The sequence below is a fragment of the Podarcis vaucheri genome (genome assembly GCF_965113315.1).
Source record: "Podarcis vaucheri genome assembly, chromosome: 14".
Taxonomy (NCBI): Eukaryota; Metazoa; Chordata; class Lepidosauria; order Squamata; family Lacertidae; genus Podarcis; species Podarcis vaucheri.
In genome coordinates this window covers 6,701,330-6,728,668 of record NC_138752.1, presented here as the reverse complement: position 1 = coordinate 6,728,668, position 27,339 = coordinate 6,701,330, and the positions used below count along the sequence as shown (strand labels likewise).

Genomic DNA, 27,339 nt, shown 5'->3' with positions numbered 1-27,339 from the left:
CTCCTAAGTCCCCAAGCTCCCCTTCCCCATCTTCTTCTTGCCTTGGTGTGTACCAGTCGTGGCTACAGCCCTTGCCAGGATCCTGTTCCCCTTCCTCTATGTCCTGCCAGTTCATGTCACAGAAGGAGGCCAGGGCTGAAGACAGGCAGGCTCAGGGGACCAGCCAGGTAGAAGTATAGGAAGCAGCCTGACACTGAGTCAGACCACTGGCCCAGATAGTTCAGTGCTGCCTAAGCTAACAAGCTGGGAGTGGCTCCCCAGGGTTTCAGGCAGGATTCTTTTCCCCGGTTCTGCCCAGGAATGCCATGTCAGGGATTGAACTTGAGACCTTTTGCATGCAAAGCAGTTGCTCTACTGCTCAGCTCTGCCCCTTCTCCAAGAGCTGATGACCAGAGTGAAAACAGCAGCAGAAGCTTCTTTGGGTGGGAGCTACTTGAGGCTGCAGCCAGGGAGTCCAGGAAAATTCAAACAATTTAGGCAGTGCTGAAGTGGATGTCTTCAGCATGGAGCTCTTTGATCGTTGGCCACAGAGCTGATAGTGCGTTTCTTGTTTTGCATTTAGGTTCCCTTTAGGGGTGGGTTGGACTTTACAGTCATTTCGGGATTGCTCTGGAGAAGCTTGAGTGTGGTGCCGGCTGCCTCTCCAGTCTGACCTGCTGCCTGGAAAGACCTGCTTGCATAAGTTGCGAAATATCAGAATGTGATTGAAGTTCATTTGTAGAGAGAACAGATCACATTCCTGGGAGTGCAGTGCAAGCCTCTGTGTGGGAGGAACCTGGGCAGGGCTCAGCAACAAGTACAGGATGTGGCAATTTTCTGTGGGGTCTGGTACAGGGTGGATTTGACATAAATTGCCTCTGGCTTAGCACTGGCCAGAGTCAAGCTGGAAATTCTACAGAAGACACATGGTCTCCCAAAGCCCATGAGTTTCTTCTAATGAAACTCTTTATTTTTCCATTTGAATGCTGTATAACAATTAATAATACTAATAAAAATACACATGGATACAGTGGTGGAGCAACATGCTGCAGCCCCTGGAGTGGAAAACAGGGGGCGTGGCACGTTGCCCATGGGGGCGTGGCGCGTGGCTGGGGTTGCGAGGCATGCAGCGTGTGTCCGGGGGGGGGCAGCCGTGATAGCACCCTTTCCCCAAATAGTGCCCGGGGAGGTATGCTCCCCTGCCCCCCTTCACATGCCAGTGCATGGATACAGCTGTAAATCACAGGTATATAATGCTAAACTCTCTCATTAATAGACTCGGCAGATCGGCCAGGGAGGGACTGTATAGTGGGATCTGTTAGGTCTTCCTAATAGAAGAACAGTAGAAAAGAACCTGAAAGACACCTCAGTGCTGCTACAAGTGCAACATCTGTTGTTCATTTGGGCTTTGCTGTACAGTATCTTCCTTCTAGTAAGTTGGAAGGGAAGACATTAAACCTTGCCAAACAGGAAGTCTTGCTATATTCAGGGATAATTTACTGTCCCGAGTGTGGCATTCTGTCTTTGCAGGAGAGGCTTGGTAACCTCAGTGGCTGTGAGGAATGGGGTCCTGTGCAGGTCCTTGGAGCTCTTTGAAAACTATATCCCAAACCCGCCAACCATTGATTTGGTCCCTTCAGATCCATAGCTAGCTGGTAAGAGGACGATTCTTTCAAGGAAAAGAAGCCACAAGTGGCTATGACTCTATTAAAGGGGGAGGGGTCCTTAACCCCTTCCACACAGCCCATTTTTCTGATGAAAACTGCCCTCCCTGTCCATCTTTCCCCACCCCAGGGATGAATGCAAAGGAGGGGGCCTGGATCTGCCGGGGGGGGGGCATCAAGGACAGGGGCAGTGGGGCATTCTGCCTGCAGTTGCAGAAACTTCTTGGTTCCTTCCCTTCCAGCCAGCTCCATGATTTGTGACAGTCAATCACATAAATGTACCAGCCAAGGGATCTCATTCTGCACCATCCTGTTCCCCACTCTCCTCTGTGGAGCTCTTTCCCCAAATACGTCTCCCCAGAAGTACCGTATGAAGCAGCTGAAACTTTGCCTAAGGGGCTCTTTTCCCTGAAGTAGCCTATTTTAGTTCTTTGCTTTTGGGACAGCAATGGATCCCCCCCCCCCTTTCTAAATCCATTCAGCCAGGTAGAAAAATGTAAGGAAAGAACTGTAACCGCATCTTCCCTCCCTCTTTTTAAGATGTTGGCTGCCTGCAACAGGGCCTCTGAAACATTCGCAGCTGGGTTTCAGTACTTGAGAAAATTGGATTTGAATGCTGATTCTGACACAGCTGATCCCAAGCGAGCAGCTGATAAAACAGATTTTTAAGAGCTACTTAAATGCAGCGGCGTAGTGTGAGTTCTCAGCACCCGGGGCAACGCAAGTAATTTGCGCCCCCTAACCCGGGGCAAGGCAAGTAATTTGCGCCCCCCCTAACCCGCGAGTTGCCGCTGGCGCTGCCGCCCAAACGACGCCCTTGCCCGGAGGAGGAGGGGGGCAGAGAGGCGAGGAAAATGCAGCTGCCCAGCAGCTGCAGCAGCACCGGCGGAGGCGGGGCTGTGAAGAGGGGCTGCCTGGTGCGTCCTCCGCGGCGAGCGCTGAGAGCCACTGCCTGCCGGGCGCCTTCAGCCCGGACGCGCGCACAGCTCGGCAGTTCCGCGAGACATGCGGCTCCGCTACAGCCTGCGCCCGAGGCTCTTCGGCGACTCCGGAGGCAGCGAGCGCGCCCCCCCCAGATGTTGCGCCCGGTGCGGCCGGCACCCCTGGCACCCCCCACGCTACGCCACTGCTTAAATGCTCCATCTTGTGCAAGTTTTTTCTACATATAAGCAGTTCCAGGAGCAAACCGTGCTCCCAGGGCAGCCACTGTGTGATGTTCCTTCTGACCTGCAGTTTTCCAGCCAGCAAAGTAGTAGCTGGGTTGGCTTGGATCGGCCTGACTGATGTAGTGCCTGGACTGACCTGGGGAGAAAGGAAGTTCTTTCTGTTTGGAAGATGAGCCAGAGACAGTACTTCCTTGCTAGATTCGGGGATTAAAAAATGATACCTTTTGGCCATAATGCAAGTCAGTGCCAGTTACTGGTTATTCAAAGTGTCTCCAGAACTAGTAGAATATATTCTGCAACTCCCTTAGAGTATCAGTCTTTTTAGTTTATTTATGGTCTGAGTTTCTATGGATTTATATCCACTTTCCTTCAAATATGGTTAATAAAAAAGAATAATTCATATTCTAAATATTAAAATATCCAAATATTGTTGCGCATAATATGAATAAAATGCAAGAGCAGCAGCAGAATCAGTAAAATATACCAGAAGCTGGCAAAACCTCCAGTCACAATAACAGAGTGAATACTCTTATGGGCCAATGGGATGCCAGTGGATGGCTTAGAGAGCAGTACAGAACAGCTTCCCCCAACCTGGAGACCTCCATATGTTTTGGACTGCACTGGTTGGGGTAGATGGGAGCCATAGTCCAAAATATCTGGAAGGTACCAAATTAGGTAGGGAATGTTAGTATAGCTCCTTAACAAAAAGGTGCCAGGTGGACAGACCAAGGGAGGGAGTGTCATGGCAGGCATTCTCCAGTTTCCCACCTGGCAGACCTCTAAGCACCTGGAGAAACGTCTGAGGGAAATCTTAATTGCCAATGAGGTTCATGTGGAGAAATGCAGTTGTTTGATCAGAGGGTGATGAGCCTTGGATGTGGCCCTCCAGTCTTCTCTGTCTGGCCCTCAGAGTTCTGCTCCTTGCTATACCTCTGCGTAGGGCTTCTCTGCATCCTCCTCAAGAGCTTTTGTCTGGATAGAATGTTTCTTCGCACTGTGATTGTGCCTGGTGCTTACCTGGATGGAGGGATGTGGCCGTCCGCATGTGGAAACGCTCTGACTTTTCCTGTAAAGAAATGGGCAATATTGTTGCTGCCCCCGCTTCTGCCTCCAGCCCCCCACACCACTGGCGTGTCGCTCCTAGAAGGTTGCCAATGTGGCCTTTGTGCTGCAAAGGGTCCCCCTGCCCTGCTTTAGATCTTGCTACATCCACCTGTTTTGGATTGCTATCCCTCATTTCCTGAGCGGTGAGAAGTCCAGGGTTTTGTTTTCTTTGGCGCCGAGAGAACAGTGGAAACTGAAGTGTCTTTGTATTATTTACAGCTAGTGAGCTTGCAAAAAGATAGGATTCCCAGAGCCCCCCCAAGCCTGCGTTAGATTCCCAGAGCCCCTAAGCTTGTGCCGGTTTCTAGTCAGCTCCATCAGAACTCTCTACTCTCTTTAAATTCAAGGTGCAAAACTGGTTCCAGGCCATTGCTCTGCCCTCCCGGAGGGTGCCACCTTCTCAAACATTTACAAAACCCAGCTGTTGCATCAAATACAATCAGCTTACAAAAAGGCAGCCTGTGACTTCCTTGGCCTGAATTCAGACTTTCCAGGTGAAAGGGTTTTTTTTTTTTTGCTCCGTCAAATTTGGCATAGTATGAAACAGTGGATGTGTTGTCCTGCTAGGCAGAGAACATCAAAAGTGTTTCTTGCCCCCCACTTCCTAAATTGCAGCTGACTGTTTTTAGTGCCAGAAGATCCTGGGAGTTGCATTATTGGCCTCCAAAGTGTTCAGGCGCATTACTGACAGGAGAGGAAGCAATTTGTTCCAACTAATTTATGAGGAATAAGCTGCCACCTGCCGATCAGGGGCATGTTGCTGCAATGCCAGATTTAGGGTGGTATGGGCAGTCCCCCCCCCCAGTGTGCCAAGCTGTGGGGGGCACAAAATCAAGAAGACCCATAATAGAAAAGATCCATTTGGGGGCACCAAATTTTGGCTTCGCACAGGGCGCCATTACGAAAGACTACCAAAGTCTGCCCCTGGCTGCTGTCCCAGGGATGATTTATCTGTTTTGCAAAGTGGACAGGTTTCTGGAATGTCAAAATAATTCCAAGGAAGAGAGAAGCTTTGTTTGGTTGCAAAATCCTGTGCAGAGGCACTTCTTTTCTTCAACGAGCCCCAGATTGGTTTTGTGCATTTGAAGAACATTTGCTGCAACCTTAATGGTTTCTGTTTCATTTCTGACAAGACTGGCTGTATTAATAGCTGGAATGTGATACATTATTTGGACCAGATGCCTTTGGGCTTGGAAAAATTCTTTGATCCCAAAGATGTCCCTGGTGAAACAGCTTCTTCCTCCCCACTTTAGGATGTGATTGTTAAGAAAACAGTACGTGAGCCAGTGTAAAATTGAACTGAGTCCAACTACTATTCCTATCTTTTTATTATTTGATGGGACCATACAAAGTGGCTGTGCCTGTTTGTATCTGATTGGAAGTGGTCCATGTCAATAAAAATGCAGCCGTAGATAACTTAAGAACCGTACATTAATCTGCGTTAGGCATGCCCTCAAGATTTACAACACAACACAGTGCAAAATAATTTGGCTACTTTATGCTCTTACCACTCAAAATTGATATTGTTATGCCTCTATTTTATTTGCGAAACTATTTAAAAGGCATCAGCACACTGAACAACGATAAATAAATTTCCCCTCTAAATTAACACATTGCTGAAATTTAGGGCAAATTAAAACAGAAGGCCATGTTTTTAAAAAGGAAAATTCCACAGCCATTGGATGAAAAGCTCAAGCTCCCAATTCAGTTTTCAGCGTTTAAAATATATTTGATACAGATGCCAATGCTTGTGCGCCTGTGTTGTGTGTAATAAAAGGAGGTTGGAGGTGGGGGAAACAACTCCCAAACAGATTCAAAATCTCCCTATAATGTCTCACTGGCCAGATTCCAGAAGATGATTATTTCTATTGCAACAAAAGCCATTTCTAGCACCTTAAAGAATAACAGATTCATGACATAATCATATTCACAGTCTCATAGAATTGTAGGGTTGGAAGGGACCATGAGGGTCAACTAGTCCAACAAGGCAGGAATCTTTTGCCCAACGTGGGCATGTTTACTTAAGTCTTATGCTCAGGTGAGTGTGAATTGAGTTGCAACCTTACTCTATAGCATTGACTTTCACAGGAAGCAGTGGCGTAGCGTGGGTTGTCAGCACCCGGGGCAAGGCAAGTAATTTGCGCCCCCTAACCCGTGGATTTGCGCCCCCTAACCAGTGGATTTGCACCCCCTAACCCTAACCCCCAGATGTTGCGCCCGGTGCGGCCGGCCCCCCCTGCACCCCCCACGCTACGCCACTGATAGGAAGAGCTCACTTTGATCTGTAGCATTAATTACCGGTAGATGCTGAAGGTTCAGGATGGGTGTTGCTTTAAAATGTTAGAAATGGAGAATTCTCTTTATTCTGGTCTTACTGGCTGTTGCTTTAATAGTATTATGATGTCACCCCCCCATACCCAGCCAATATAAATTATACATTGTTTCTTTTTTACAATCTTGCTTCAAAATCTGTCAAAATGGACAGAACATTTTGTGGATATCCAAGGGTGCTGGATCTGTCTGACTGCGATTAGATTGGAGGCACCGTTTCCGGTGTTGTCTTCTCTCATAATACCTGGAAGTTGGAGATCTTGTGGGAGATGTGATTGTGCAGAACAAACAAAGGGAAGCTGGAAGTGTGGGGAAGTTCTGGGGAACTGAGAAATGGAGGCTGGGAGCAGCAAATGTCATTTCCTGCAGTTGTTCGTTGTCCACCTGTGTTTTCCTGTGCATTTTTGAGTTTCTGCTCTTCATTCTGCAGCTGGGACAGGGCATGATGCTTGGCGTGTTCTGCTCTGAGCTTGGCCACATGGTCTTCTCAGTGACGACTGTTGGGAAGCAGCAGCTGTGTCCTGGTTCCTCACCCTTCTGAAGCCTGATATGGGCAAAAGTTGAGTTGCCCTTTGGCCACTCTTGCCCCAAGGTGGTCTTTGATCAAGTGCCAAGAAGTGAGACCTGCATGGTGCCACAGAAGCACATTGGTCACAGGAAGGGCCTTTTACCATTTTGTGCCACACGTAGTTGCTACAGCTTTACTTTCATGGCCAGCTGACACTCCTGTCAGGCTTGGGATGCGGAGTTAGGAGGTCACCAACTAGAAGAAGCGGAAAAGCCAACTTTTGTTCATGGAGCTCTAGAATGTGTTCATGGCAAAATGGAATAAGGCTGTAAGTGCACATCCAGCAGGAAGTGGGATCCTTCTTTCGGACTTGTATTGCTTGAGAAGTGCAGCAGGTTTGCATGTGTGAATGGTTAAACTTTTCATCATACGTGAAGTTGATGGGCTAAAGCTAGGTTGGTGAAGGCAGCGTTACCTGACTTAGGGAAGGAGATTTCAGCTTGGAAACATGAGTGGACTCTCTGTATGGTTTGGTTTGGGCTTGCTTCTTCATGAAGAGGGGAGGAAGTGGGGCATTTGGAAGCTGGGAAGAGGATCTGGGCCTAGGGCATCTGAGGGGACTTTCTCTCTCAACATGTTCCCTCCACAGACTGAGAGTCCACCTGGGGAAGCCCTTCTCAGGTTAGGCCAGTGGCCTTTGCACTCATGGTATTGTCCAGGAGTGGCTAACCCACAGTTTGGAAACCTGATCCAGCACCCATTTATTCTGGCCCACCAAGACTCTATTAATTTTGGCAGCACTGGCAAAGAATAATGTAGTAGTAGTAGTAGTAGTAGTAGTAATGGCATCACAGTGAGGTAGGCAAAGGCTAGTGCCCTGATGACGCAGAGTGAAAATTGCTTCCTTCTGGGTCCTTGGATTGATTATTTGCTGAGCAGAGGAGGGGTCCACCACTCAGCTGACATGCATGGATCACAAAGTATGCATTAGAATTCCTGAGATGAGGAAGCTGTGTGTGCCTTTAAGAGTTTGTGAGAGAGGCTGTGGGGTGGTTATACCCACTGCCAGCATCCAGCCCTTGGAGGTTTAGCCAAGGGTGAAGGCAGCACTCAGGCCAATGATGGTTGGGCAGTCCTCGTGTTTCCCTTTGGAACTCCCTGCTTGAGGAGATCGGCCAGCCTTGTTCTTCTCACTTCCCACTCCAGCCCATTTCTGTTCAAGGACTGAACTTCCTTTTAACCACTGTATGTAGTGGATGCATTTTGGATTTTCCTCTGCAGATGCCCAATTGTCTTGGATCAACCCCATATGTCAGTGAAGAAAATGATGGTATGATGAAGATGAAAGTGGCTCATTTCCTCTACTCACGTATCTGTTTCTTTTCTCTTTGCAGTGCTTAAACCCATGTGAAGAATGGAGTCCTATGTGGGCAGCTTCAGGCACATGCAGCAGCAGCAGCAGCAGCAGCAGCAGCAGCAGCAGCAGGAGGAGGAGGACTGTGGGATCCACTTCAAGTTTGCAAGCAATGTGCCTCTAAAGGCAAAGAGTGCACTGAATGCAAAGGACGGGTCCTATGGAGTCAGCATCCGGGTCCAAGGGATTGACGGGCATCCATACATTGTGCTCAACAATGCAGAGGGATGTTTGCCTGACAGTCACGTAGCACCTGCAAATGGTCCACAGGTTGCAACCGAGACACCTGATAGGTCAGTGCTGGACTCCAGTTCTGCTCCTGAACTGGGGAAGAAAACTGGCGAAGAAAGACAGTGTTTGGGAACTTACAGCACATTGCCAAATAAGTTTAAAAGCCTGCAGGCCAGTGTGGATGAGGGAGAGAGCAGCACCTTGCATTTCAAGGCTGGGTTTGCCCAGTCGTCCAGTCTGTTGAACTTCCAGAGGCATCCTGAGCTTCTGCAGCCCTATGATCCTGAAAAGAACATCCTGAATTTGGAAGGCTTTGAGGCTCCCCCATCCAGTAAATCCAAATCTCTTGCAGATGAAGAGAAACCAGACAGCAAATGTTGGAGCTCACCATTGAAGGTTGCTTCATTAGATAAAATGACCCTCCAGTGTGTAGAACTGGCCAAGCCCAAACCAAAAACTGTGAATTTGACCATGCCTGCAGTAGGGTCAGACCAAAGCAAGCCGGAATTGGAATGCCCCAGTGTTGTTGACATGCCCAATGGAATGCATGGATCACGTTCTTCTAGTGATGGATCTCCATCTGCTATAAGTCCACCCACCTATCAGGAAACAAGGAAATGCAGACCTGATCTCCTTCCTTTCCGCAGGCAAGATTCAGCAGGATCAGTCCTGAATGGCTCACGGCGGTCGTCATCATCATCAACTACCCCAACTTCTGTTGCTTCCCTGTACAAGTTCTTCCTTGATGACCAAGAGTATGCCATCTATGCTGACAATGTTAACAGGCATGAAAACAGAAGGTATATCCCATTTTTGCCTGGGACTGGTCGCGATATTGACACTGGTTCAATTCCTGCAGTTGATCAGCTCATTGAAAAGTTTGACCGGAAGATGGGTCCTCAGAGAAGAGGCAGGCTGGGAATCAGAAGCAGGATTCACCCAGATGACCGTAAGCGGTCAAGGAGTGTCGACAGTGCCCTTCCCTGTGGGCTCAAGGTGAATTCCAGTTGTTCAGATGAATTTAGTCAAAGTTCGGCAACGTCATCCAAGCATTTACTACAGCCCTCTAAGGGTTGCCTTCAGAAGGTGTTCTCTTCAGATCAGAAGTCAGTGTCTTTTGGGGATCAGGTTTCTCCTCGGTCTGTGGGCAAACTCCAGGCAGCAGCAACAGCAGCAGCAAGAGATTCTCCCAGCAAGCATTTCAACTCTTTGCAATATCACAAGCAAAGTAAAATAGTCAGCGAGAGTTCGGCTTATAAATCATCCACACTTCCAGGCCAGACCAAGAAAAGTGAAAATAAAATGGTGACTTCCACTCTCTTGTTACCAAACCGTATTGCGACTCCGAAACTGCCTGCGAAAACATTTGCTTCTGCTTCAGCTGCTCAGGTATGTTTGCCAGAGTGTGATCTGTTGACATGATCCAGTGACAGGATGCTGTGCTACAGAGATGCAATTTTGGACATATGTATGAAAGAGCTGGTTATCCCTGCACCTTGTGGCCTCAGCCACTCGGAGGTGAGGTTGTTGAATGGAAAACTTAGAGACACAGAAAGGGGGAGTTCAGCTAAGCAGCTTCCATGCTCTGGGGAGGTAGTGCGGGGTGGTGATGGCAAGTTAAGACATATTTAGGAATAATTCACATTTTTGGATTTTGAGCCATTACCTTTTTGAAGGCAAAGTATCAAATAAACAGAGCTCTCCGGACACAGAAGTCCATTTCCCCTCCTGACTTTGGCATCAAGGCAGTCATTTGCAAATCCTCTTCTCTGCAACTTTGCAAATATTCCTGCCGCACACCTCTCAGACCATCCTATAGCACTGTTTTGGGCTCACCCTGCTTGTGGCACAGAGGCTGTTCTGTCTGAAGCCGAAGGCTTTCCTTGCAAGGGATATGACTGATACCTGGCTTTGTCTTTCCAGGTCACTCCTGATCTGCTGAAGGGCCAACAGGAACTTGCACAGCAAAGCAACGAGGAAACAGCTAAGCAGATTCTCTACAACTATCTCAAGGAAGGGTTAGTGGGCTTGCACAAACTTGTAGCTTGTGGAAATGGCATTACGTTGAGGACTTGAGCAGATGAATATTTGATATTTGGGACTGATATGGTGGCTGTCTCCAATTAATACATTACACCCCCCCTCCCGATTTTCAGTCCTTAAAGCAACCTTGAGGTCTAGGTAGGCATCTCTGATTTACTGCCAGGAGGTACAATTCCACTCTGATCTTAACGTACTAACATCTGTGGCTGAGTGTCTTTTCATAAGATGGTCACTGTAGGAATTGGGGGCTTTCAGGTGACTGTGAGACATCTCAGTCATTGCCTTGCTGGCTGACGTTTGTTCATGTTTCAGAAGCAGCGAAAATGATGATGCAACGAAGAGGAAAGTCAACTTGGTATTTGAGAAAATCCAGACTCTAAAGTCCAGAGCAGCGGGGAACTCACAGGTAAAGTACACAAGGAAAACAAGGCTCTCTCTCTCTTCAACTTTCTTGTGTTTATCCACATCCCTCACCTTGTTGTGTGAAGAAAAAAGATTAGGGCTCCTCTTGGCAACCCTGAGGCTTGAGCACCCACTCTGATTTGCTTCCAGTCTTTATTGTTCTGATTTGTTTACAGGGCAGTTACCGTATTTTTCGCTCCATAGGGCGCACCTGACCATAGGGTGCACCTAGTTTTTAGAGGAGGAAAATATGGAAAAAAATATTCTGAATCAAATGTTGCACTAAACTCTTTAAAGCAGAAAAGCGGGCGGCTCCTGTCCGCTTTGCTGCTTTAAACTGAGCCTCAGAGGAGGGTAGGAAGGGGAACCATGGCTTATCTAAGTCCAGTTAATAATGCTGAGCCTGACTTATGGCCATCGAGATTAGCCTGGCCGTCTCAGTGGAAATCTGGGGAGGCTGGGGTGGACTTTCCAGTGGTCAAAGTGTGGTTGTGTCTTCCTGCCCGGCATCTATTTCCTGCCCTCTTTCCCTCCTGCACCCCCGCACCCTGCTTCAAGGGAAGGAAGCGGAGCCATGGATCCTCTGCTCGCAACTGCAGTGGATTCCCTCCACTTTGAAGCAGGAAGGTGGGAGGGGAACTTCTTACATGAGTGTAAGCTGCTCCCCTCCCACATTGCCGCTTCAAAGGGAGCCCAGGAGGAGGAAATCTGCTGCAGTCACAAGCAGTGGAGGATCCATGGTCCCTTTCCTTCCCTCCTCCATGATTGCTTTGAAGCAGGAAAGTAGGAGAGGAGCTGCTTACACAAGTGTAAGCTGCTCCCCTCCCACTTTGCTGCTTCAAAGGGAGCCCAGGAGGAGGGAATCTGCTGCATTTGCCAGCAGAGGATCCATGGTCCCCTTCCTTCCCTCCTCCGTAGTTGCTTTGAAGCAGGAAAGTGGGAGAGGAGCTGCTTACACGAGTGTAAGCTGCTCCCCTCCCACATTGCCGCTTCAAAGGGAGCCCGGGAGGAGGGAATCCGCTGCAGCTTCCCCCACCTCCCGCAGAAGCCATGCGCTCTTTAAAGGGGCTGCGCGGCTTCTCCTGGCTTTTCTGGGAGGTGGGGGGATTCCCCCACCTCGTAGAAAAGCTCGCAGGAGCCGCGCAGCCTTTAAAGAGTGTGCCGCTCTTGGGGGCTTTTCCCCCAGGAGGGAGAAGGGACTGATGCGGCCAGTCAGTCCCTTCTCCCTCCTGGAGAAAAGCCCGCAAGAGCGCACGAAGATTGTGTGCGGCTCTTGAGGGCTTTTCCCACCTGCCTTCCCCCTGCATTCGCTCCATAGGACGCACACACATTTTCCCTTGCTTTTTAGGAGGGAAAAAGTGCGTCCTATGGTGCGAAAAATATGGTAGATGGCAATGAGTGTTGATCCTGCAGTCATCCTGATTTACTTGCAGGATGTTTGCATGCCTTTCCCTTAAATATCTCTTCATGTTTCCATGCATTTTCCTGTCACTTTCAAACTACAAAGTCCATTTCTTTTTTTAAAAGTGGATTTTTCATGCTAGGGTGACAGAGCAATTTAATCTACTTTAACTGAGCAAATCAAAAGTTCTGGAATGTGCATCCATCCTGCAAAAGCGTGACAGTCTGAATTCCTCCTCACTCTATAAGATCTAGTAACTTGGCAGGGATTCTGCTATTTGGATCTCTGTCCTTTTTCAGCATGTAAACTCCAGAGAATAATGAAGCTTCAGACCATGCCAAGCTCCATAAGTGTGTTGGCGCACTGTTAAGCTGGCAAGCTGTGCTTTGTAACTGTTACACACACTTTTTATGCCTGTTCTTTGTTTTATGTAGATATCAATGGTTAGCTGAGCAATATCAGGTTCAAATGTTAGTTTCAAATTTAGGCTGAACTCCATTGAAGTAAAAACATGATCCAAAGGTCCATTCACATGTGATCCTGCCTTATGTTAAGTATGATATTAATACAGGAAATCCTTCTGCTAATTGGTACTCAGCGTTGAAGATGAAAAGGGATGCTGTGAGGTGAAACGGGGGAGGGGTGATGTTATGTATTCAGTGGTCTATGTTCACCTGAGCTCGAGTCTGGACTAAGGATCCTGAGCCCCTGCGTTCTGATTCGATACACGCTATCCAATCACGTAGCATTAGGGTTTGGGCTACTGGCATTGGCTCTTAAGCTCTGAGTTACGATTCACTGCTTGCGGGGCTTAGACAGCCAATCACGTTGAGAGTGGGTGTGGCCCAGGCCTCCAGAAATATAGTTGCTTTGCCCTTCTTATGTCCCTGATCCTTTTGAGCTGAACTTCAGCCTCAGTCATGACTGAACCCACCTACACTTCATGGGAAGTGAAATATACTCAGAGTCGCAAAGTGATTTCATGCTCTTTATTCAGCTCATAGTGGTGAGGAGGAATGAATGGAAGTCCCCTCACAGTATCTGCTTTATATACATTATTTACACAATGGGCTGCACATGATTGGCTAATTCCGGAATTCTACTGTAAGCCAATCAGGTTGTGGATTCACTTCTATCTGGAGCAGGATTGGGTGGTTCCTGCCAACCAATCATACTGCTGCATTGTTCTAGGACCAATCAGACTGCTGCAATTTGGATCCTATTGTTCTAGGACCAATCAGACTGCTTCAGTTTGGATCCTATTCAACTCAGTACATAACAGGAAGCCCCTCCCTTTGACCATTAGGACTAGGGCTGGGCCTGCGTGGGGTCCTTGAGATGTTGCTCAGTGAGACCCCCTGAGTTTAGCTCTTGCAACGGATTCAGAACCTGGATGGAAAATGAGTGAAATCTGCTGGTGAAAACAAAAGCAAAACCGAATGGACAATTTTGTTTCAGGCCTAGTTTAAGAGGGTCGGCTTCGGCCTGAGGGGGTCCCTTGGCAAAGGGGCTCCTTGTTTGCTTATTCACTTGTCTACTTTATATACCACCTTTTCCTCCAAGTAGTTCAAGGTGATTTACATGGTTCTTGCCCTCCCTGTTTTGTCCTCACAACAACCCTGTGAGGGGTTAGGCTGAGAAATGGTGACTGGCTCAAGGTCACTCAGCTTCATGGTTGAGTCAGGATTTGAACCCGGATCTCCCAGCTCGTAGCCCAGTGCTCTAACCATTACACCACACTGGCTCTGAGTTGGACCCAGTGGGCTTACCTAGGAATGGTGGGTAGCACCAATGTGAGTGGTCCTTCTCTGTGGTGCACACAAAGGACAGGACTCCCTGGTGACACGTGTTCCGCCCCCCTACAATACATTATTTAGATATAGTACAGTGATGCTCCTTCAGGGACAGTGTGGGATAATCAGAACTGCTCTAAACTGAGGCATTGGCTCTTTTAGAACAAAACAATCTATAGATTTTTCAGAGCAAGCATGTGTTCTTTGACTGTAGGCCTCTGATACGTCTGCTTCAGTCAAGGCGTTGATGGAACAGACAAAGGAGCTGGAAAAGGAGGTTTCTGATCTACAGAGGAGGCTGGATTTGGAAGTCAAGGTAGGTTCCCATCCACCCTGTTGTTGCATCAGCGCTGTGCGCTGCACATTGCTCTGCTTTCTCAGGGAAAAGCAAAATTGTTTGCATGGGCAGGGACTGTCAGGGCAGCTTCGCCTTTGCATCAGAGTGCCCTTCTTTGGGGAGCCCATACCTCTATGTTGGGCCTAGGCTCTGTTCCCCACCCTGGGCCAGGTAGTACCCTGTCTGCCTGAAAGCTGGTGCTGGCCTAGTTGGACCTCTCAGAATACAGAAGCTGCCTAAGCTGGTGGGGGCTGGCTGTGGATGTGGCCCCCAGCCCTGAAACTAGGGCTGCTGCTGGTGCTGAGCCCAGCTGCTGGGTACAGTGAATTTCTGCAAACATTACTATTTAAAAAGGGGGACACCTCTTATTACAGTAACTCAATGTAGTGCCTACCCCTTTTCTCAAAAAGGCAGCATTCTTTCCGAAAAGGGCCTGCCCCAGCCTCTTTCCGGCATCTTGTCTTTCTGATCTCCCCCCGTTTGCAGAACCAACAGAACATTACAGATGAAAGAGATGCAGTGAAGGCAGAGTTGAGAGTGCTCCAGCAGCAGCTGGAAAAGACCATAGAAGATAAAGACACCTTTCGGAAGCAGCTGGAGGAGAGCGAGAAAGACCTCAGGCAGCACATTGAAGAGTGAGTTTTGTGCAGGAGGACTTGCCTGCCTGCCTGCCTGCCTGCCTGCCTGCTGGGGTGAATAGTGGGGCATGATTGTCCGCCCTCTTGGGAATCACCCCGTCAGCCCACAGATCCCATCTTAATCTCCCTCCCTCCTTTGCAGCCTTCCATCAGGAGCCTGATAGGGATCCTGGCTTAGGGGCACAATGTTCATGCCCTTTTACGGTTTCAGTCCATTTCCCTCAAAAGCCACCCTCCAGACTTTGCTTCTTTGCGGCTCTCTTGCTCCTCTCCCTGCCTGCCTCTGCTCTGCGCCAGGAGTGGGGAACCTGGGAGGGGGGAGCAGCGGCGTAGCGTGAGTTGTCAGCACCCGGGGCAAGACAAGTAATTTGCGCCCCCTAACCCGGGGCAAGGCAAGTAATTTGCGCCCCCCCAACCCCTAACCTGCCGCGTCAGGTGATCTGAGGCGAGTTGCCGCTGGCGCTGCTGCCCAAACGACGCCGCTTGCCCGGAGGAGGAGGGGGGCAGAGAGGCGAGGAAAATGCAACATGGCTCAGCAGCTGCGGCAGCAGCGGTGGAGGCGGGGCTGTGAGGAGGGGCTGCCTGGCGCGTCCTCCGCGGCCCTGATGCGCGGGGACCACGGCGAGTGCTGAGAGCCGCTGCCTGCCGGACGCCTTCAGCCCGGACGCGCGCACAGCTCGTCAGTTCCGCGAGACATGGGGCTGTGCTACAGCCTGCTCCCGAGGCTCTTCGGCGACTCCGGAGGCAGCGAGCGCGCCCCCCCAGATGTTGTGCCCGGTGCGGCCGGCCCCCCTTGCACCCCCCACGCTACGCCACTGGGGGGGAGATGTTGCCAGGAACCCCAACTAGCACGGCCAATGGTCAGGGATAAGGGCAAAGGGAGAAGCTGAGCACTGACTGCAATTCTTTTCCAGAAATGATGAAAAAAGGTAGTGGCCAGAACAGAGGAAAACATCCCAGAAACACAGTTTGGTTTCACCAGATGTTTTTCTCTTACTGCCAAAACTGTGGCTCAGGCATTCCTCCATTGCTATGTTTGTGTAGGAGCTCCCCCCCCCAAACTACACCAGCAGCCTCGGTTTCCCTCTGTTCTCACCAGAAACTCTCCCAAATAAACCAGCCTTGAACCTTTTCCTGTGACTCTGGAGAGAGTTGGCTGAGAGTGTCTTCTTGGGTGGGGAGTTCCCAAGGCAAGAAGTTGGGAGGTCGCGAGCACCATGAAGGCCCCAACTTTCCATTTGCCATTACCTGAAAGGAGGGGACCCCTTTGGCCTTCCTCAGAAATCAAGAATATATACATGAAACAATACATGACCGAATATAGGTAGAAAACATGATTCCGTTTCCCTTACTGAGGCTTTTTCAAGTGAAAATGGAGCAGGAGCAACAGCAGACGGAGATCCGGGACTTGCAGGACCAACTCTCTGAGATGCACGACGAGCTGGACAACGCGAAGCACGCTGAGGATGGCGAAAGGGAGATGCTCCTTGGGGTGAGTCGTGAGGGAGGCAGAATGCGACCTGGGGGAGGGGCCGTGGTTCTTTTTAGAAGAAGGGGCAGGAAGCAGCAGGCCTTCTGCTGTGTTGGAAATAGCGACTGTGGTAGTCCAGGCCTGAGGGAAGTGTTCTCCTATCCAAGGTCCCTGAGGTGAATTGGTGGCACCAGGGCAAAGGGTTCAGTTTAAGGGCCAAACAAGAAGGGATGTTGGAAGATAGCAACTTTTTCCTGATCACTGACCAAGCAGTGAGACACTGCTTTTCATCCCATAGAACAGGTGGAGAGGGGAATTCTTGTCCCCAGTACAGTGGTGCCCTGCAAGACGAATGCCTCGCAAGACGGAAAACTCACTAGACGAAAGAGTTTTCCGTTTTGGAGGTGCTTCGCAAAACAAATTTCCTATGGGCTTGCTTCGCAAGACGACAATGTCTTGCGAGTTCCTGCTGGTTTTTTTTCCTTCCCCCCACTTTTTCTAAGCCGCTAAGCCGCTTATCAACTGATCTGATCAGCAGATAAGCCACTAAAAGCTGCTAAAAGCCGCTAAGAGCGCTAATCCGCTAATCCTTCAATGGGCTTGCTTTGCAAGACAAAAAAACCGCTAGACGAAGAGAATCACAGAACGGATTCTTTTCGTCTTGTGAGGCACCACTGTATCTTTTTCCTCTGTGTGGAGCCAGTGTGGTGTAGTGGTTAAGAGCGGTAGACTTGTAATCTGGTGAACTGGGTTTGCGTCTCCGCTCCTCCACCTGCAGCTGCTGGGTGACCTTGGGCTAGTCACACTTCTTTGAAGTCTCTCAGCCCCACTCACCTCACAGAGTGTTTGTTGTGGGGGAGGAAGGGAAAGGAGAATGTTAGCCGCTTTGAGACTCCTTAAAGGGAGTGAAAGACGGGATATCAAATCCAAACTCCTCTTCTTCTTCTTCTTCTTCTTCTTCTTCTTCTTCTTCTTCTTCTTCTTAGCGAGAAACAGCTGGGGTGATTTGGGTTGCGAGAATGTTTAAGCACTCTCCTTCCTGCAGCTTCTGCCTGCTGCTACAGTCATATTCAAGGCCTTTTAAGCCTGTGTTAAGGTTACAAAATCTTCAGAAGACTGTGTTTCATCTTATTGTGCCCTGAGCTGGAGTTGGGTAAGGAGATGGATTTGAGCCAAAGCCAAAAATGCCTCTGTTTGGGCAAAGGGAGGAAATCTGGGCTCCTGGGCTCTGTATCAAGCCTGGCCCATCCAGAGAGTTCTTGCTGCCTGCCAGTGATAGAGGCTGAGGCTTGGGGTGGTGGCCTGTCCCATTTCGCCACCTGAAAATCTACATTGACAACAGGTGGGGGAATCAAATCGAGCTAGCTCAGTGGTTGAAGTGGGACTCAAAGGCCACCGTGGGGAGGAAAGAGGCCCGCTCTGAATCAGGCTGAGTGGGTGCAGAGTCCACAGAGGACAGCCCCTGCCATTTCGTCTCTAGGGATGGGAGGAGACCAGCAGACCTCCTACTTGCTGAGAGGTTGCTGTAGAGGTGGTATGGGGGGATGGGTTACTGCTGAGGAGGAGGAGGCAGATTTGGCCTCTAATAAGGGCACCATCACTGCCACTGTGGTGGCAGTGGCAGATGGTGCATTTCTTGAAGGCTGGACCTGTGGATCCTGCCGCCTGAGGCATTTGCCTCACCTTGCCTCTTGGGTGGGCCAGCCCTGCTGATGCTCTTCACTTATATCCTCTTCTGTGGCTGAAGAGGACTCTGCGGCCTGAGCACCAACAGTTTCAGGTAACTCTTCAAGCTAGGACTTGGTGCTGAGTTTCTGAGGGCCTTGGAAATGACCCTTCTGCTCTCAGTGGTTTTGACCTCTCTTTTTAAGCAGTGCTGGCTACAAGTCTCTTCTTTTTTTTATTGGTGCAGGAGCTAATGCAGCTGAAGCAGGATCTTCAGGCCATCCTGAGGGTCAAAGAACAGCAGGAAGACATCCTGAGGAAGCGAGAGCGTGAACTGACAGCCTTGAAGGGGGCCCTGAAGGAAGAAGTGTCCAGCCACGACCAGGAGATAGACCAGCTCAAAGAGCAACACAGCCAGGAACTCCAGACCCTGAGAGAGAGCTTGGAAGAAGTTACAGAGGTTAGTGGGGTGCAGAGCCAGACTTAACATTCAGCCAAGGCTGTTGTTCATTGGGAGACCCTGGAGGTGAACAACTGGTTTGCTGGAGCAGGGACTAGCCAGCAGCTAGCAGGGGACTCACCCAGCCCAGGACTCTGCTTCTCTTTGAGCCAGGTTGCTGTGCTGGGGTGGCTTTCATCCTGGGGTTCCCTATCATCCGGTTACTCCCCTGCCCCTGCTTGAAATGAGCCTCTCCCTGCTCCCTGGGCCTGGTCACTCCTGTCCTGCTGACACCCTTGGAGTCACCTGGGGAGCGGCTGGGGCCATGTCCCTGAGACATGTATTACAATATCTGTCTTTGCCGTTCTCGGTTCCTGGGCTGACACCCTTCCTTCCAGGGTGGGCATTGAACCCAGCTGGACAGGAAGGACTATGAGGGGGCAAGAAAGGCTTTCTGGACTTTTCTTGTGTTCTTTTGGTTCTGATATCTGGCTTGCCCCCTGGCCCCTAATTCCTGGCTCACCTCAGACCCAGCCATGACATTTGAGTGAGGCCCAGTTCCAAAGTACAGAAATCCTTCTTTAGACAGCATGTAATAAACTTTTGGGCTTCAGGATGTGTCTGGGACGTTTAGATGGCTCCCTGAAAGCGAAGGGACAGAATTGGGAGCAGGGCAGGTGTTCCAACAGCTGTGAGCTGAATGGAGCCTCCATTTGCAGAGGAAGTCTTATCTCTGAAACTGGATACTGACCACATTGTGGAGGGCAGGGTAGGGGTGGGGGGCACCAGAACATGGCCCTAGAGAGACTTTTGTCCGGTTGAGCAAGAGGAGTCTTATAGAGCAGTTGCAGCCAGAACAGAGGCGGCTGCCCGTGGTCTCAGACAGCTCCCTGCTTTAGTGCTCAGAAGCCCAAGGCTCTTCCCTGTACCTCCACTTCCCTTAATAGGAACTGGGGGAGCAGGGGTAGAAAATTGGGGTTCAGACTCAGGAGGAGGATGTAGACTGGTGGGGAGGAGTGAAGAAGGCTTTTGAAATGGAGCAAGACGATCTCCTGGCAATTATGGGATGCTCTCCTGTCCTGACTTAGGTCCTTTTTAGGGTCCCATAAGCCCTCCTGGGGGGGGGAGAGGATCAGAGTCCAGAGGCAGAGCCCCCGAGTTGCATGCATAAGGTTCAATCCCAGGGAACCTGGAAAGCGCTGCTACTTGGGAGACTGGACTCACCTAGCTGGAGAAATTAAGTGGCGTGGTGGAAGGCTGTCCCCATGTTCTTCCCTTCTCCTTTGGTGGATTTGTGCTGGCCCAGGATTTGTTTTTTTGTTTTGTTTTGTTCCTGTAGCTGTTGCTAAGGAGTGCAGAGAGGACAGAACTGTGCACCCCCCCCACTTGCCTGCTGCCCTCTGCTGGTGCAGTGAAGGGTACTGTGCTATTGCCCGCTTTGATATAAGATTTAAGTGCCCACCACAGGCACTTCTCTGTTGTAAAGGGGGAACCTAAGGTGTCAAAATGTATTCCCAGCCCTGGGAATGAAGCAGTTTCATACATCCTGGTGGATTGTACCCTAAATGGGGGCCACATTTGTCTGCCCCCCCTACTTTGCCACACTGAGTGGCACATATAAGCCACTCAATTGTTGCTTCCTGGCCAACTGGACAAAAATGGAATAAACATTTGCCTCCCATTTCAGATACTTTGCTCTGTTTATTTGCTGCATGTTCGGAATGTAAAAGCCAACCTGCATCCTGTAGCAGAACTTCTTTGGCCTCCACAGAGCATCCTTGTGAAGCTGAGTCCATGCACATGTAAAAATCTATTTAATGGTCTTGGCAAGTCATTAGACAAAGCCTGCAAGGCACAGATTATCCCTTTAAACACTTTGTGGAAACTCAAAGGCTCTGATGCCGTCATCCTTCCCCTCCCCGGTCAGTCCCTTTAATCTTGAGTCTGCTAGATTCATTCAGTTTTTAATCTGACCAGACCACATTTTCCATTGTGAATATCATATTGCAGTAATAACAATAAGATATGTTAACACAGGCAGCACTTGTTTGCTTCCTGCCTGTGGCTTAGGCATAGGCCACCAATGTTTTGGGTGAATTTCACCAGCAATCTTCAGTAGCAAGAGCTGGTGGGAAGGAGCCAGTTCTGTTGACAATTTGACCCTTTTCCTGTTGCTTCCACAGCCACCCCCTGCTCTGCCATGCATATATGGGTGAGGGGGCAGGGGGTTGGCCCTTCACTGCGTCCCATTCCAGCATTCTACCTCTCTGATGTATTCTTTGTGCATTACATAGTTCACATGTCCCCAGCCTGGTGCCCTTTAGCTGTTGTGAACTGCAACTTTCATCAGCCCCAGGATTATACAGTTGCACTGGCTGAAGTGGTGGGAATTTGGAAATAACGAGAGCACCAGGTTGGGGACGGCTGGTATTGTTGACTGTCCCTGCTTTTTACACAATGATTTCACTTGATTTTTCTGGTTGCGTGGTGGAAATGGTGACTTATCAGAACTGAGCAGTTCTCCTACTCAAGCCTACTTAAATCTGCCTTGTGGGTGGGTGGATATTGGAAGTAAAAGGAGTTCCTTTAGATGTTTTGTTGTTTATTTGTTGCATTTCTAAACCATCCTTCATTCAAACAAATTCCAGGTCAGTTTACAAAATGAGTAACATTTAAATTATGAATAGAAGAGTAAAAGAGCAGTTTAAAATAATGAGACAAAATACAGCAGCAGGCATAATCTGCCTGGATTCCAAAACCTGATCTGAGACTGATCAGTTCCACCAAAAGCAAGTCTGCTTGAAGGAGGACATTTTAACTTGGTACCTGAAGGCCTGATCAGTGCTGATCACACCTCTAGTGCAGGGAATTCTGTAGTCAAGTTGCTGCTGCAGAGAAGCCCCTGAATACAGATAACTGCATATCCCAATGGGATGTTCTGCTTGATTGTCAGTAATTGGCTGAGAGATCTGGCAAATATATGTTAATATTAGCAGTTAAAAAACACACACCATGTGGTTAAAAAAACCTAACATTCTGCACGGAAGGGTAATCATGTGGTTCTTATTGTTTGTCAAGCTGACATTATTTATATCTGGAAGTTTCATTTGAGCCACTTTGTTAAAACCCTCCCATGTTAATTCTTTTGGCCTAACTGAACTTTATATAACCAGCTTACTGTTTGGCAGAGGTGTCAAAATCTTCTGCTGTTCTGTTATTTCCATTTATTTGAACTGAATCGTCTGTTTGCCTTTCTGTGTTTGGGTTTTTAAAAATCATTTTCTTATCTACTTGGCTGCAGCACTAATTACAGCCATAAAGGCCCCATGAAGCAGCAGTGCATAGCACAATGTGGCACTTCCTGGCCAGAGGCCATGTGATGTGATTTCCCTCTGCTGTTGAATTTTTGGTGCTATGAAGGGGTGCAGAGAGAGATTGGGCCGGCCCATGAGGAAGTTCTCTAGCACAAACCCCACTGACGTGAACATGAGATGGAAAAAGAGCTTGGCTGTACTCTTGCATATTCATTCCAGTGGGGCTTGTGCAGGAGAATTTCCCAGTGCTCTGTGTTGTACAGTAATTGATTTAAGAAGTGAGTTGGTCTGTCTTGGGCACCAAAACGTTTTCATGCTGCCCCTGGTATCAGGTGTAATACATGCCACACTGCCTTAGTTCTCAAAGCTTGGCCCAGTTCTGCTGCAGTCTAGTCTCGCTCTTTTCCTAAGGCTGTCTAGAAGCAAGCAGAATACTTCTGTCTGATGGTGTCACATCTGAAACAGGGAAACCTATATTGGTATGGCGGGAGCTTCAGGGTTTCCCTGTTTAAAGCCTAACAAGTCCACAGGTTGAGGCCCTGAGGGAAAACAATCCACCCCTCTAGCGAGACCCAGGCCATTGCTGGGAACGTGAGTTAATCTTCTACTCGATTGGTATGACCTTGGCTGTGCTGGAGAGCCAAGCAAACAGAGTGTGGCAGAAGCAATGTACGGCTAAGAGGATAACACAGCCCTGAAATAACCACTTGTTGATAGGTTAATCCTTTTCCTGCTCTGGCTGCTTGTAGCCACGTTAGGCTGTGTTTATGCTGTGAATGAAGTGGCTTGTTTAGTGTGAACTGTACGTGGTAATCAAAGATAGGAGTGACACACTCTGTTATTAACCCAGGAACAAGGCTCTGGAATCCTCTTTTGACTCAAACTGCACACAGAGCAAGCCATCACTCAATAGCTGCAGCATCTAGCAATGACTAAAGGAGATTAGGCAAATTCATGGACAAAGAGAAAGCTAGTTGTGGCTCCATTGGACCCTCCATATCCAGAGGCTGGATGTACTGCTAAATATACCAGTTTCCAGTCGCCCCTGCTCTCCCCAGCTCCTCTCTTCCCAGGGACGTCTTATGCCCCTTGACTGAAAACAACAACATCCCCAAATTAAAAAACACACAAGTTAAAAAGCAGTTAGAAACAATTAAAACATTTTAAACAATTAGGGCACTAATAACAGCAACATAATCCCTCCTAACAGTGACAACGCCCCCCCTCAAACAATTCCCCAACCCAAGAGTCTGTTCAGCCACCTCAGCTTTGGTAGCTGGAGTCAGTCAGGGCGTCAGCCTCCCATGGCAGGTGGAAAAGGCCTGCAAGGCAGGGAGCAGGTCTTACAGCCAAGATGTGAACGGATTGCACCAAAGGCTCAATGTCCAATGCCAAGTGATGTGAACAGTCTGCCTGTGACACTTGGTCTGTGGTGATGGTCCATAACACAGACAAACCATCACATGATGTTGTAGCCCCTCAAGTGATGGGCAGGTTTGTTCCCACAGCAAGCCCACGCTAGAGGTATTCATTTTTTTCATATTTGTAGGCAAAGCGTGAAGATGGTGGCATGGAGTTGAGGCGAAAGTAGTGTTTGACGTTGCACACATTCCCCCCACTTGGGTGGGGAAATTTCTGAAATCCAGAAAAGCTGTTATTCCAGCACACGTGTTATCTCCAAAAGTTTTGTGTCAGGCCAGGTTTTGTTGCCAAGTCAGAAAATGGGTTGGGGGTGGGGACTTTGAAATGAGTGACAGGAACTGAGCTAACCCAAGGTATTTTTATGCCCATGTTGCCTCTTTTGGAATTAACACAGATCATGATTACTTGGATATTTTACCTGTTGAAGTCTCCCTAAAGTGATTCTGTGCTACAGAAGCCTCCTGCCATTGGTGGAAATGTCTAATGAGTCAGACTTGCCTGTCTCCTAGTTTTCAGCTTTTAATGGCATCCCAAATGGAGAAGCCTTCAATTTAGAGTTCAAATTTAAGTTTAGATGTTAGATTAGAAGCCTTCAGAAGGAAGTCCAGTGATCTTCCTTTCAACTAAACCCTAATTCTGAGTGATAAACTACCAAGGTAAAATGGGTTAATCCAGCCCCCACTGTCTGTTATTAGCATGTCTTTTGATAATTAGGCTAAGTATACAATAATCTCTCAGGCGATGTACGCACCCAATTCCTTCTAGGATTTTAGCATTGAGAGTCAGAATTCAGATCCATTATCTTGGGGCTGCTACATCACTGTATCCCTGGAAGGGAGTTGACCTATAACTTAGGTGGGTCACAACTGAGGTGTTGGAAGATAAGTCACTGGGTCTCCTTCAGCATTGTGTCCAGTTATCCTTTGACCCAAAGGAGGAAAGGTTATTTACTATAAGAACTGCTTTGAGAGTTAAAGCAAAACAAACAAAATCCAGCCTTATTTTCCACCTTCATTTGTTGATGCAGTTTTTCGCCCCACTGTCTTTAAGCTAAGCAAACTCTCTAAACTGCTGTTGTGTGGCCAGACTGCTGGCTTGACCTGTGGGGCAGGGGTTGTTTTCCCAACCCACAATATGCTTGTTTTTTAAACTGTCCAGACGGTGATATTCTTATATCCAGTTAAGATAACCAGCTTATTCCACATTCAGCACTAAGTCTTTTCTGTAAATTCATCAGCAGGATTGCAGGGCAACTCCTGGGCCCATCCAAGATGGCCAGAAACTGAAAATCTGCTTTGAACTTGGCTTCCTTCTGACATGAAGGGAATGTTGTGAGTCACACTTAGCTGTGTAGTTAAATGGGCCTCCTGAGCTGCAAGGACTTAGCTGTACTTTAGCAACAGAATCCTAGAATTACAGAGTTGGGACCCCAAGGTTCATCTAGTTCAGCCCCTGCAATGCAGGAATCTCAGCTATACTTCCATGACAGATAGCCATCCAGCCTCTGCTTAAAAACCTCCAAGGAAGGAGAGTCCACAACCTCCCTAGGGAGTCAATTTTTGAGCCATGTTGCAGATCTGCCCAGATTGATTTGTGCACTTGAGGGGGAGGGTGCAGTAGCAGCTAGAGTTGTGCTTCTGACACATTGGAAAGCGGCATTTTGGAAGCAGGAGAGGAAGAATTTGTATTGGAGAGACTTGGATCTGTTTTGGTCACCAAAGTGGATAGCTTTCTTGGTTGCTGTGCTAGCCCATTGAGCAGCATGTGCCTCTTAGGCTGCACTGCAGAACTGGTGCCCCGGCAGATATTGCCCCCCACTAGGGAGTCTTGTGGGCTCCTTCTGCAATTGCACCATCCATGGTACCTTTTATGTAGTGGACCTGGAATGGGGTGTGTGTGTGTGAGGAGATGCTGGGAAGCTGGCTTTGGCTATAGGCCCAGGTGGCCAGAAATGCCTAGTTCTGCCCTGTGTGCTTCTCGTGTACATTTTATGTTTATGTATTTTGTTAAAATATTTCTAGCAGAAAGATTGAAACAGTAGCAAAATATAAAAATGGAAGCAAGACAACATTGTTACTTAAAAATAACAGCTGAATTGAGTAATTAAAGGATGAATAGGCCAGGTACTTTCCCTAGGGCCAGCAAAAGTGCTGGGTATACATTTGTAAAAAGGGAGTTTAACGGGGGGCCACCACTAAGGAGGCTCTTCTCTTTCTTAACTCCCAGGTCACTGAAGTAGAAGCACATGTAGGAGAAAATTTGAAGTTGACCTGCCAAGCTGGTACCCTCCAGATGTTGTTGGACTACAACTCCCATTGACCCTAGCCAACATAGCCAGTGATTGTGGATGATGGGAATTGTAGTCCAATAAATATGGAGGGCACCAGCTTCGGCAGACGCATCAACTTGGTCATTTTTATCTCCTTTTTGCAGATGGAGTGGGTGGGGGCTGAGCAGAGGTGCAGTGCAGTAATTTAAGGCTCTGGTCTTATTAGGGCTTCTGTCTTTAGAGGACAATGTGTTGTGCTTGGCTGATGTCTCAATGTGGCAAGCCAGCCCTGCGGTGCTCAGAGCCTTCCTGCCGTGTGGGGCCCAAAGCCTCTGCCCTCTAGTGTGGCACCAATGACACTGGGGGTGAAAGGGCAGCAATTTGCCACAGGCAGCCTGACAAGTTTGTGGCTGAGCCAGCATTTGGCCTGGGGGTTTCCCACCTCCCCATCTTCTCCTTCTCAGTGTACTGCTGGCTGACTTCTGTACAGATTGGCATCAGCTCCTGGGGTGGGAGGTTGTGTCGTCCCAGGTGCCTTCCTAAGAAATACTTGCTGCATTTAGCTATATGCAACCAAGCCTAACAAAATTGCCACTTGCCGTTGGCTGTGCTAAAAGAAACCCACCCTTCAAACCAGTGCAGTGCGTTGCTCTTTTTGTGGCAAACCAGCCAGGCCATGTGCCCCCCTCCCATGCCTTCTTGGCACACACTGAGTGTTGCAAGGAATTAGTCTCAGAAGTGAAGAGCTCAGGTTCAAGGCCAGGCCGGCCGGCTGGCCACTGAAGGCTCTTTTTTAAGTGGGTTTTTTCCACCTAGGTTCTTGAGATATTCTCAGCCTATCTGGATAAGTGAGCAGGTGATTTTGGCCTTTGCCTGCAGGAATCTTGCACAGCCGGTTCTGTGGCTTGTATTCTGTGCTTTGTGTTAAATCAAGTAATCACGTTTTAACCCTTGGGAGAGCCGCTGTGAATCACAAATGAAGGAGGGCAGAGCGTGGTGGGGTGGGGTTACAGTAAAACAAAGTTAGTCCAGCACAGGCATCTAACTCCAAACTTTGTGTAGCCTTTAAACACTCTGCTGTTGGTTTGGGGGCATCTGGAACAAATCGATGTTGTCAACCTGGCTTAACCTGGCTGCTTCTGTATCCCAAGGCTGTGTATCTCTGTGTGTTTGAGTAGGGCAGGGGGGAGTAGGGAGAGGATATGGTGTTCCTTACACAGTGCTTCCCCCATGTGCAATTCTTGTTATACGTAACCCAAGTTGTTAGGAAATAACAGTGCCTTTGGGCAGATCCAGAAGCTATCTGTTTCTCAGGTACGGAACACCGGTCAAGTGAGACCCCCAGGATCTGGCCACACCACAAATCCCCCCGCTTCACTCCAGCAGCTGAATCTTTTCTTAGCCTAGATTTGGGATTATTAGCAGCACTTTTGAGGCTTTCAGGACCATTAAATAAATAAATAAACCATTAAATCTCTTTAAAAATGTCATCTGCTTTTGTTTCAAAAAATCGTGCTATCTCTTTTTTTCCCCCATTAGTTTTTATTGAAGATGTTCTTGTTTTACAAAATTGACAAATACACAAGGGAAAGTACATATAGCATCTCCATTTTTGATTCATAGAGTCTTTTTCATGGTTCGTTAATGTTCAGTATGAGACACTAATGTCATAGGCATCTTATGGTTGGAGGAAGAGATGGGTAGGCCCAATATTTATGTATTTATCTTCATTGGCATTGCGAGGGGT

General features: G+C 48.6%; 1 protein-coding gene across 2 annotated transcripts in view; it reads left to right on the top strand.

Moving 5' to 3' along the window:
- CGNL1 (cingulin like 1) overlaps positions 1–27,339 on the top strand; it is an 80,728-nt gene that overhangs the window by 24,077 nt on the left and 29,312 nt on the right. For both annotated transcript variants that reach the window (XM_082198310.1, XM_082198311.1), the window contains 7 exons: positions 8,147–9,786; positions 10,321–10,415; positions 10,753–10,846; positions 14,252–14,353; positions 14,861–15,009; positions 16,369–16,504; positions 18,396–18,608. In XM_082198310.1, coding sequence (XP_082054436.1) covers positions 8,167–9,786; positions 10,321–10,415; positions 10,753–10,846; positions 14,252–14,353; positions 14,861–15,009; positions 16,369–16,504; positions 18,396–18,608 — 2,409 coding nt within the window. In that variant the 5' untranslated portion in view covers positions 8,147–8,166. The remainder of the gene's footprint in view (positions 1–8,146; positions 9,787–10,320; positions 10,416–10,752; positions 10,847–14,251; positions 14,354–14,860; positions 15,010–16,368; positions 16,505–18,395; positions 18,609–27,339) is intronic.